Raw genomic sequence first — 12453 nt, forward strand, 5'->3', positions numbered from 1 at the left:
GCATCCGCAGCACTGCCAGGACCCATTCCACATGCTGGGAATTTTCTGAAGGAAAAAAGCATTTCCTGACATCTGTTCTGAATTCGCTGTTCTCCCCCTCCTCCTGACTTCGTCTCACCCCACCTCCATCATCACCTGAGCCTGGCTGACCAGAGCTCACTAGTTAGAGCTGAGAATCTCTGTGGAGAACACAAAACCCACACCTCTCCTAGCCCTGTTCCTCCTCATTTTCTCTGCTGTTGACACAGGATTTTGCTCTTTGCAATGAGCAATCTGCCCCTAAACCCTAATCACTTGCACATGCGCTTTCTTTTACTGATTCAGGTTTTTCCTACCAGAACGATGGGCTTGAGTGTCGGCCAAATTAAAAAAGCCTTTGCAGGACTGAACCCACAACCAGGTTCATCCTTTTAGGATGGAGCTTTTTCAATGTGAACAATTCCAAGGTGGAATTCTATGCATTCTGATGAAGTTAGCAGGATAGGGAAATGATTTTCTGTTATCTGATTCCATCAGAAGTTTCCCTTCACACTCTGCCTCACCTTGTGCTAGCTGAGCAGCTTTCTGCATCAAAAATAATCAAAAGATAAGACTGAGAGACACAACAAGCTGCTGCTGCCAACTAATCTGCCAATAATTCTTCATACGCACACATGGATGCAGCTTTAAGGAGCCAAAAGTCATTGTGATCTTGTTTTTTCCCCCTATATTGCAGAAGTTTAAATAACCTGGGTTATCTCAGCACAGTGCCCGAGGTTCTGTTTGCAGCAGGACATGACAGACACCACCAGGTAAGCCAAGCATGTAAGTAGATTTTATTAAGCATAACTTTGGTTCTAAGTATTCCACCCTCATTCTTGTCATAGCTTTAGTTAAAAACAATTATACAAGAGCAAATACAAAAAATATTAAATTATGAAAACAAATCCATTAAGGCTCCCTTTTTATATTTATATATATTTATATATGTACACTCAAACAAGTGCAGATATTAACAGAAGGTTAAAGACACAAAAAATGCTATAAAATTTACTGCTATACTATCAAAAGCAAGAGTTTTAAAAAAGTACAAAGTGGTAAGTAAGCCATTTTCAAATCACTGAAGTATTTGCCAGATTGCTTCAAACCCCATATGGCTAAAGGGCAGATCAGGAGTTGCTTACACTCACTGACAAGCAGTTTCTCACTTGAGCAGCCGCACAGGACACTTGTGGTGTGACTAGCTGACCACCCATTGCAGGGTTGCCCATTCTAGCCCAATCCTGACTTTAAAGACAAGCTCTCGCCTGTCGAATCGACATGAAGGTGGCTGGGATTCCTAGACTAAAGGGTCAGCAGGATTCAAAGATGTTCTAACACACACATTGATGTTCTGTTCACACAAAGAATTAATTCCAACTGAAAACAAAAAACTACTGCACACTGTATGTACAAGGGAGTTGTCTGGCCTCCTGTGTTTCAGAAAGAGAAACTCTACCCTGAATCACAAGCTAACACGGAGAGAAAGCAGAATGCCTCCAGCCTTGAAGGGCCCAATCCAACACAGTCCCCGAAGCCAAGAAGAGGTCCTCATCCCACACTGACTCCGCTGCCATTGGGATTACACCAACTTCATTTCACTGTGCATTTGTGGAAGGGTTACCATGTTCACCAAGGGGAAATGGCAGAGAAATGGTCTGCTCAAGCCAAAGGAGGGTTTCCTCATCAACTTCTAGACATTTCCATACTGAGCAGAAGGTTAATTGTGGCGTGGAAAGCAAGAGGCATGAAGTTTGGTAGGCTGGGAGTGGCTAAAATAACACATGAATGTGGCATGGAAGGCTTGTGTATAGTGCTGTCTCAACAACATGAAACAAACTCAATCAGTGCAAGTGTTTGTGCTGCCAGAAAGGAAGATCTTCTCCTTCCAGAAGAAAGGAAAAGAGAGGGGAAGAGCCTGCAGCACTCGGGTTGTTCCTTTGTAGAGAAAATACAAGGAAGAGTCTTACGTTTGGCCCTTGTTGTATGTCCATAATCTGAAGTCTGGTAGACCAGATTTAATCTTCTAGACGCGAGTCATGCTGCAAGTCTAAATCAATGGCAATCCACTTATCACAATTCAATTTACTCTCAATCTGATTCTGTCCTCATTAAAAACACCTGGATCTTGACAAATGGAAGTCCGTATCTAGGAAACACTTCTAATTGTGAGCATTTTGTCCCAAGTGTTATGCTGAAATTGGATTTAAATCGTCCAATGCTTACAGGAAAGGGAAAAGGAACTAGAAACAAACCACCACCCCCACCCCCACCTTTACAATATAAACATGCCACTCTTGATATCAACAAAACGTGTTCTCAAACAGTTATAGCCAATGTAATTACGAAGCAGAAATTATTTTGTTTAGCATCCTAAGGCAAAGGCTAGGATTAGATCCTCAGGTGATAGGGATGAACACGGCTTCAGTGAGATCTACGACTGTGCCAACCAAGGAAGATGAGGATTTCTCCCCTCAGATTCTGAAGATAAGATATCTGCACCCATTCACACCAGGTAAAAAATCAATTCTATAATCCTACATGAGTGATCTCTTCCCCTCTTCTCATCACAGGCTTTCCTGGATATCTAGTAGTCATAAGCATGAAGGATCAGATTCTGCCATCCCTGTGCAAGCTGAGCAATATTTAACTTAATGGCAAGTCACAGGGGCAATTTGTGGAAAGCCAGAAAGTGACAGGATTGGACCCAAAGACTCAGTGGTAAACACACTTCTTTCTTGAGGCTAAAGAAAGGGTGGGATAAAATGAATTACATTTTATGCCTCACTTTAGAGTATCTCAGTAGATTCCAATTATCGGTCTGGTGTGGCTTAAACACTGCTCTGGTGCAGGAACTGCAACAAGTTCCTGCAAGCAAAGAGCAGGAACTGATAACTATTCTACGGTTATATGGCAAATCAGTGTCCTGATTTCAGTTCCAGCAAATGAGTTTAAACACTACCAAGTAACATGTTAACACTGTCCTCAGATCAGCATGTCCCTGGAGGAGAAAGGTCACAACAGCGAAGTAGGTAGCATTTCAAAACACAGAAAGTAGAAGACGGGTTATTTTGCATTGAGAGGTAAATCCACAGGTAGCACTGTACAGGCCTGTACACAGCAGTGTAAGCTTGGAGACAGATAAATCAGCTTCTGGGTTTTCCCTGGTGAGAGGGTTTCTGCTCTTTCATAGCCCAAATTCTACAAGCTGAACAGGGAGAAATGGGCTTTAAGGCTGCTTAACTTTTCACTGCTGGTGAATTTTAAGCATTCTTATCCTGCCCACACCTGCCTATCCTAGTGGGGATGGGCAGCAGCGATCAACATACCTCATATCCCCCAGATCTGATAGAAATTCCAACTAAATGCATATTCTTCTAGGATATACACAGGCTGTAGGTCTAGATGGAGCAAATCTACCTGCACAGCAAAGCTTCATAAGATATCACAGGAGGATTTTTGTTCTGCTTTAAAGCAAAATATAATCTGTGTATCTCCACTAAACTAGGATCACAAAAGATAAAGCAGTGCAACACTGAAGAAGTTTCTCTAGTATCCCTGGTTGAAATCTCTGAGTAAGCACATCAGACTGGTCCATGACACTTGAACTGACAAACAGGCTCCTTGTCCATTGATCTCAGGACTGCATTTGGCAAGTCGATCTGTTTACAGTGCTGTCTTTTTAATCCACACGTCCCAGGAATTAAATATCTCATCTTCAGGTATCAGCTGGATGCTGTTGTTTTCCCTCTTGAGGGGCAAAGCTGAGACAACTTGCAAAAGCCTCTCTCTGCAGGAAAGCTGGAAGTCTTAGCAGGTGCTGGCTCTAGGAGTCTGGTGCTTCTGTTGCTTCCTGGACCGTCCTCCTCAAGTTGCCCTTGACTTTGACAAATTCAGGTGCGTTTTCCTGCTCTTCCTGCATCTTCTGTTGCTCCAGTTCCAGCTTAAAAGAGAAGCACATGTGAAAAACAAAAGTATATAAAATAGATCATGGAAATACAAGACAAAAAATCTAAAGGTTTCAAGAACTGGCCACGCAAAACTCTTTAAACTGCTTCCCTTCCTCCTCTCATGGAAAAGATAAAGTTGCATTTCTTTAGGAGTATCTGCTCTCATAAACCATAGAATTTTTTAAATCCTTGGCTCTAGCTCATTCCAGATGTCAACAAACTCTGCAAGCCGAGTCCAAAACCAAGAGGAACCATTTTTGAAGAAATTCCTGGATATCTTCATTAAAGAAACAACAATAATTCCCATCTCTGGCTTTTACAACAGGACAAGCACTAATGTGCCTTGTTGGAGAACACATGCCAACAGCTACTACTGAGCGCACTTGCAGGATTTATTTCTGAGTGTCTAGGTATGGATTTCTGTATCGAACTTTTGCTGTATCTGTTTTGTCTATCACACAAAGCAATAATAAAACACAAAAATCCTCCTTGGCCCTTAGTTGTTCATTTTTGAGAGCCCATTCACTGACATTTTTAACCCAGCTGGAGCTTCTATGCAGACACTCAAAATTACCATGTGAGTAATTACTCTTGGGGCAATATTACTGTCCTATTCTGTGCAGTACCCATACAGAACAGGGCTTACACATCACACAGAACACAGATTGCTTAGCAATCCTCAGTGAAGGCAGATAAGCTGGCAGAAAGGAAGAAACAACCCTTTAGAAAACTAACAAAAGCTCCTCAAAGAGGCTTTTCCTTTTTAACAGACCAAGGTCTCCTTGATTAATGGGGACCACATACAGCTCACCTAAATAATCTTTCCTTTGTCTCTGGCTCACTGGGAAGGGGCATGCCTTGATGCAATAAATCATGACAACATTCCTCCATGAGCTGCATTGTCAATTAATGCCCTTTCTATCTTGTTTAAAGAGTCACAACACTGCTTGCAATGGGCAGGCTTTTCCTCTTCTAGAAGAGTTTTCTACTCTACCTATGATCTTGGATGGTTCAGTTTCAAATCAAATCTTCCTACAAGCTGAACGATTTGAAGCTGGGCCCTTAAGAGCAGAAAGGAAAAGTGACAGGATGGCACACTTAAAAACAACAATTAATTGATTTCCATTGACAAGAACAGGAGAAACTGTTTTAAAGCATTAATTTATTTAAAACCAAACACAATGCACCAGCACAGTGACTTCTCTAATGAGGTGCTTGTTTTACTGTAGAGGTATTTCCCTGTAGGTACAGGAAGTGCTTTAAGAGGCACAGACACACTTGCCTGTCCGGGTGTCTAGAAGTAAGCTTCACCACAATGAACTCCTACTCCACATCATCTCCTTAGCCAGGGTCTGAGTATCTTCCCCTTCATTTGAAAAGGGCAATGGGCTCACACATTTTAAGGCTACAGAAGATCTTTGAAAGTCACCTAGTTTCTTATGTAACCCAGGAGAAAGAATCAATTGATTTAACTCTTTAAGCATCCACCAGTTTTGATACACTACGGTCTAACAGCCATTCTTAGTGGATCATCTCTTAATAGTTAGTCCAAGAAAGTTGACTAGTTCATCACAGTTCAGTGGTCAAATAAGGTCAGTGCTCCACACACATTCCTGTTGCAGGATTCATTTGACCTAAGGCAGACACCATATGCAGTTCCTATACAGTAAGTAACAACAAACAGGTAATCACAGAGTGTGATTTGACTCATCCTAAGAAGATATCTGATATCTATTGGTATCTATCAATAAGACATTCTGATCAGAGGTAATGTTACAAAAATTGGCTGCTGCTTCTTTCCTGTCTACAAAGGAAAGCCTCAAAGTGAGTAGCTCCGATGTAGACGAATACAAGTAGTGTTACTGCCCATCTTACCTGCTCCAGTTTCTGCTGCCGTTTCAGTAGCTCTATTTCCAAGTCTGATTTCTTCTTTTGTGCTTCCTCTTCTTTTTGTTGTTTAATAACTTGATCTCGTTTCCTTTTCTCCATCACCTTCTGTAGCTCTGGTTTGTTTTGAGGTGCAAGACCCCTGCAAATTAAATGGGGGGAATGGTGGTGGTAGGGAAACAGGGGAGAAAGAGATCAAGTTTAATTAGCAGACATTCACATAGGATTGTATAGGTAGGTTTTATAAAGTCCAGTAGTTGCCTATTTAGATATATTGGAATATTAATAATTGAAAGGAAAAAACCACAGACATTTGCCTGGTTTCTACAACCCCTTAAACTAGAATTTAAACCATATTATTCCTGAGGGTATTTCCCTTTAATATGCATGCTAGTGTTTCTCCTGTATAATTCACTATTTTGACTTTCATCTTTAGTCTTTCCTCTATTCCCTTAATTTTAGAAGAATGTATTAAAAATCCCACCACAAATCAAGACTAGCAGAGCTAGAAACCAATTTTGGACAAAAAGAGCTCTCCTGCTGGCTGATAACTTGGAGAGACTGTGTTTACAGTCCTATGTAGGGTATTATGCCCAGAGAAGTTTGCATGGACAGCACAAAAAAGTGGTGTCCCTCTGGATTTTGTCTCACTGTCCTGGAAATCCTGAAAGTGTGAGAGCTTTACCCATGTCTGTTTGCGAAGGCACTTCCAGTGAGAGCTGCCAGGCTACACTCAAAAGAGGCTAAAGACAACACAAATCCAGAAGAAAAAAGTTGCAGTCACCTTGGAGACCAGACAAAGGCTGAGGATTCTCCCTCTTACAAGACTGTAGGTGCTACATCAAGTGAATGTTTCAAGTTCGCTCAGCAGAAACTGCTTCCTGAGCCAACTACTCTAAAATGAGAAAGCTTACTCTCTGGGAAGATGCATGACTTTACTTATTCAGGTACACACAACGATACACACTCACTCCTACTTCTACTTATTTTTGTGACTTCAGCCAGTTCTTTTCTCTCTGTTATGCTATCATGTCTTCAAAATTTGTTATGAGAAGATTCAAAGCTCTCCCTGTTATTCAAGTATCAGTGTCACTTAAATCAGAGCAGAAAGATCCCAAATGTGCCTTCCTTATTGTTGCCTTTCCTGTGAAGATTATTACAGAAAAACATTTTTTTTTTAAGTTTAATGTCAACCATTTCTTATTTCAACTTTAAGAGATTCTCAATAAGCTTTCAGAAAGCTACTTTTACCCTTCCCTATGTGCTGTGTGTCTGTGGTTGCCTGATTCTTCCATAATATGAATATTTGACAGCACGTCCAATAATACATAAAAATGCTATTTTACAGTGACATCTATGAATGACTCCATATATTATTCAACACATGTAGCCCTGTGCATACCCTGACAGCAAAATCAAATATTTAGCAACACCAAATGCTGTTCCCTTTTTCTCATAATAGATCTTGTGACCTGAAAACAACAGAAGCTCCGAGATCGCGTTCACATTTAATGTTTCATGCTATTTTAATTACATTTTAACACATAAAACTTAGGCAGAGAAAAGCTGGAGTGATTTATATATTACTACTACTACTACTACTACTGGATCATTGAGAGCTGAGTCAGCGGAAGCTTCCATGTTGGCAATTAGCAATTCAAGGCAGCCACAAACCAGAGGCAAGCTGCTAAGTAACATTACTTGTTCCTGCTTTTATTCAGTAAGGTTGCAGCATAAGAAACCAGAGGCACAAGGCTGATTTAGATGTGTTGTAGCTATAATAAAGGAGACCCACAGAAGTAAATACAACCTCTCAGTCTAATCAAGTGGGGTTGGTAGTCAGATCTGTAATGTCAACCATATGTAAAAAGGAAACGCAAGAAATAGGTGGCCACTGGATTAACTGGGAGTCCTGTAATACCTCCTAGTTATTGCTCTGGTTAAATAAGTAGTCCTAAAGCTTTGCTATACAGTAAACAAAATGTGCTAGACCACAAGTTAGAGCTGATAGGGTTAAAACCTCTGGAAGGGACAAGGCCAATACTCTGCAGAGCAGAGGCTGACTCCTACTAAGTAAAACCAGCTTAAGCTAAGTGACCAGTGCCTTGAGGCACCATTGCCTGGATCTTTGCCCCCAAAAACTACCATTTGTGCAAGTAAATAACTACAGCAGCAGGCAGGGAGGATGATCAGACCAGCACTGGCTAATATCTTCTGAGATATCTCTCTACAACTACCTGAAAGGAGGATGGTTTGAGGAGGTGGCCGGTCTCTTCTCCTAGGTAACAAGTGACAGGACAAGAGGAAGTGGCCTCGAGCTGTGCCAGGGGAGGTTTAGACTGGATATGAGGAAAAATGTCTTGACTGCAAGGGCAGTCAGGCATTAGAACAGGCTGCCCAGGGCAGCCTTGGAGTCAGCTTCCCTGCAAGTGTTCACAAACCATGTAGATGAGGCCCTCAGTGCCATGGGTTAGCGGTGGCCTTGGCAGTGCTGGGGTAAAGGTTGGACTTGGTGATCTTAAAGGCCTTTTCCAACCTGATTGATTCTATGTTTCTAAGATCCAGAAATGGCTGTTTAGAGCAGATTGGTCAAAAAGTGAAGCTGCTGGTGCCTACAGAGTCTTCACAATAAAATAAGGTGCTTGTTAAGCAGACTTCTATAAAAGCACGAAATCCTCCATAAACATGACAGTTTGCAGTAACAAAGCAGACCATAAGCTTAAGGCCTACATTACTAGAAAGCCTCATATCAGAGTTAGTACAGTGGCGCAAAGCACAAAGACTAACCCCCTCTTCTCAAAAACACCAGTTTTTCTGCTGGTGGAAACCCTCAATATATTTCATTTCTGCACCAGTAATTAAGAATCTAAAATTAACAGCTGCAGCTAATCAAAATCTCACAATAAAAGAAGATGGGTATTGAGAGCTGCACAACTCCACTGTGTAATAGGATACTCTCCCACAAGAAAAGAACTCCATAACTATTCAAAAGTGCTTTATGCTTTCATAAACTTAGAAGGAAAAAAAAATAGCCTTAATTTGTTGCAGCCTCCACATCCTTCAGAAATAGATCATAAGTTGGGAAACTTCGATTATCTTTTTTTTCTATGACTATAAACTTCTTGGTGCTAGGAACTGACTTTGATGTTTAATCCCATTAATGAAAAATAGGACAAACACCTATTTAGGCCAGTTTCTTCCAATTCAGTTGGTATTCTGCAGAACTTTTCTACTTCATCACTAAAGAAATGCTGTATTGTGTACGCAATTCTTTTAGAGTTAAGTATCTAAGCTTACTTTTTGTGAGGATTTTGCTATTACGAGTAAAAAGACCTATTTCTCCCCTCAAAATCCTCCCCTGCCAGAAAGGAGTTTTGTAATGTGCCTCTTCCTGCCAAACAGACAAATCCAGTTGTGCTGGCATAGCCAAAGCAATAGCAATAGCTTCCTCCTCTCCCTTCTCAAGGTCCTGGGTCTCAAAAAGCCTGAATGCCTGCCACCAGCAACTTGATTAGCAAATGCACTCTGAAATACTGTTCTCCCCTTCTGTTTTGTGGATCCCCACACCCTTGTCTTTGGAAAGCCCATTTTGGGTGGCTTCTACACACCAAATCTCTGGTTTATATCATAGTGAGTTTCTGTTTAAATGGAGGAGCAGCAACAAGCTTGGTGGCTTTTCCTCCACTGTGTGGTCTGGTGGCTGTTTTCTTATTATGTTTTCTAAATGAGTCACGCATTGTTGAAGAGATTTAATAAGAGAACTTCAGCTATCTCTGGGACAAGTGCTTGTGTCTCTGAAGTTGATGAAATCAAGTTCCAGTTATTTGCATCTTTAAAAGCAATATCTATAGCAACAGCTGTGCATCCCATCCCAGAATGGAAGCAGCAGCATTTGCATATCATACAAAGAAACACTTGTGTAGCATTGGAGCAGGCACCAGATTGTCATACTGCACTGTAAGAAAGATCAAGTAGGAGAGAATAGTTTCATGTGAAACAAAATATTGGATTTCTTTGATTTAAAAATGGCCCCATGAACTCAGTGTGCTGGGAATGGTGAAACCCACAGATTTGATCATCCTGCTGGTAATGGCAAAATGCTGTCAAATACTTTGTCAAAGTTAAAATTCAAGACAAATTACAGTGCCCAGGTAGCCAATATGAAATGAGATAGGGGAGAACTGAACTGCTTCCCCTTGAAACTGACCCCTTGCGAGTATTCACAAAACCAGAATGAGAGGTCTTGTACAAGCTTTTGCAGAGCAACTGAGATTGAAGCAGAAATAAATGCCATGGTTAAGAACCACACTCTTTTCATCTACAAGATCCAAATCAATAAGAACTGCTGGATTTTGGGTAGAATGTCATTTTGATGAAACTAAACCTCAAGCTATGTGTTTGGGGTGGGAGGGTAGCACAACAGGTTTTTAGATTCTTACCGTTTCTGATTCATAAGCAGCTCTCTATGGAGATCCTGATGATTCCGAGATGACTTCACAGGATTAATTAATTTCTGAGGTCTAATTAATTCAGGATTGTCATCATCTATGTAGTCTGGTTCAGCCATAATCTTTCTTGGAATGGGATATGGATCTTTGGGTTCAGTGTCCTTGTTCACAGTATCTGTAAAACAGGGGCAAAGCTCCAGTGAATCTACACCAAATGGCCTTTTAATAATATATTAAAACATAAAAGCAGCATATTACACTGGTAACAGTTATGCTTTCCCTAGATTAATTTTGTCTGTAGTAAGTAAAGGCTCTCAGAGCAAACATCCACAGCATATAGACAGCAATTTCACACCAATATCATCTCCAACAGCCTCCATCCCTTGACTTGCAGATGCAGATTCCCTCTGGTTTATGAAGGACCAGACAAATAGTTCAGGTTAAGTGTGTGAGAAACCCTATTGATTTTAATAGGCTTACTCAGATGAAGGATTTTTGACATCAGTAATACTGAGACCCTAAAGGCATTTTAAATACTGACTGTATCAAATACTATGAGTATGTACTGAAACCATACAAAGTCTCATTTTCTGCCACCAGTTCCATGTCAGCTAGGGGGTAAACACCTTCTGTGGATAAGTCTTCAACTGTAGTGTGCTGAGCAAAAGCTTCCATGTGAAAATTACCACATCTACAATTGCTGGGATAGGGCACAGAGTTTGGAGTGGAAAGATAGAGGAGAAAAAGTTGGGTGAGGTTGTTTCAAAGGCCAAATTTCACTGAAAACCCATTGATCTGAAGGCAGTGAAGTCTTGATGATTTATACCAACTGGAAATGTGGCATTTTCCTAACCTGTTATAGCAAAAGTATCTATATACCAAATCACAACACTTCTAATCAACAGCTGACAAGTATAGTTGTCAAATACTTTCCATATGACCATTCATACTCCCTTCCAGGACAAAGGCTCAGTTACAAAAAGCTCAGCATCCAAAACAAAGCACATTCAGAGCAATTCTGCCTCTGTTTGCTGTTGTGAAAACCTGCACAACTGCCGAATCTGCAATTATCAGTTTAATGAAACACTGGCCCCTCAAACAGACCCTAAAAAAACCAATCTCACAGCATGTGATTCATCCCATGAGATGAATCAATGGGACATGAAAGAAAAGACAAGAGACCTCCATTAGCCTGACTGGCAGAACAGCTGAATGCTGCACACTATATGGTACAGAGAATCATTGGAATTTGCCATGTATTTTCCAGTAAAAGCTGAGTATGTGCTTTGATTTATACTCTGCTGTTTGAGCCTTTCTCTCCCTCTCTCACTTCATGGGCTGTGAACCCTATATTCAGTCTCAGTTTAATCCCTGACCTATTGTTTTTTTCATGAGGAATCTCATGCTGTTGCTCAGGTCTGATTCAAAATCCACTCGGTAGAGTGGAAAGATTTCCACTAACACTTCAGTACATGAATACTGAACCACTATCACCCTGCTTGGGCTGTGTGTGCACTTACAGATGAAGCAGCAAAACTACAAGACCAAGTTTTCAGTGGATGCAGGGAAGCCACTCAATTTAAATGTGTCTCATGGACCTGACATAGCCCTTTCAGCTTCCTTGTTTGAATGGATAATGTGAACTGTGTTTTGCTGCAGCTACATCTCCCACACCAGGATTCTATGGAGCAAATGTGATGAGAAACAGCTTACACCCATGTGAGCTGCTTGCAGGGTGGGCTCTGCATTAGGTTTTCAAGGCAAGTTTTGCTGTAGCGTTTTTGCACTCTGTGGGGATGCCAGTTCTCCCAGAGACCTCTCAAACTAATATAAGAATTGCCCACAGTTTAAAACTATGTAAGCATATTGCTGTACATGGCATAAACCTCTTACTGACATGGCTCATGCCATAAAAATACTTCTCCCATCACCCCTTCAGAGTCCTTCTTGATTCAGTCAAACAACCAGCTACCACCACATGTACCAAATACAAGGGATCATAGAAAAACTGACGTCAGAAGAAGTTGCTGAAGCCTTTCAAGGCTGCACAGCCTCTGTGGGCAGCCCTTTTTCACTGTCTTCATGGTGAAGTTGACCTTTACACCTATATGAAGCCCTTGTTTTAACATAGGTACATTGCCTTTTACCTT

At 41.1% G+C, this 12453-nt stretch overlaps 1 protein-coding gene across 5 annotated transcripts in view; it reads right to left on the reverse strand.

The window, feature by feature from the left end:
- Positions 1–939: 939 nt before the first annotated feature.
- FAM107B (family with sequence similarity 107 member B) overlaps positions 940–12453 on the reverse strand; it is a 61190-nt gene continuing 49676 nt past the window's right edge. For all 5 annotated transcript variants that reach the window (XM_062631935.1, XM_062631933.1, XM_062631934.1 and 2 more), the window contains 3 exons: positions 10295–10478; positions 5844–5997; positions 940–3961 (listed from right to left, as the gene is read on the reverse strand). In XM_062631935.1, coding sequence (XP_062487919.1) covers positions 3845–3961; positions 5844–5997; positions 10295–10422 — 399 coding nt within the window. In that variant the 5' untranslated portion in view covers positions 10423–10478 and the 3' untranslated portion in view covers positions 940–3844. The remainder of the gene's footprint in view (positions 3962–5843; positions 5998–10294; positions 10479–12453) is intronic.

Source organism: Pezoporus occidentalis, unplaced genomic scaffold, assembly GCF_034315485.1.
Source record: "Pezoporus occidentalis ecotype Australia unplaced genomic scaffold, CSIRO_AGI_Poc_V1 ctg38, whole genome shotgun sequence".
Lineage (NCBI taxonomy): Eukaryota > Metazoa > Chordata > Aves > Psittaciformes > Psittacidae > Pezoporus > Pezoporus occidentalis.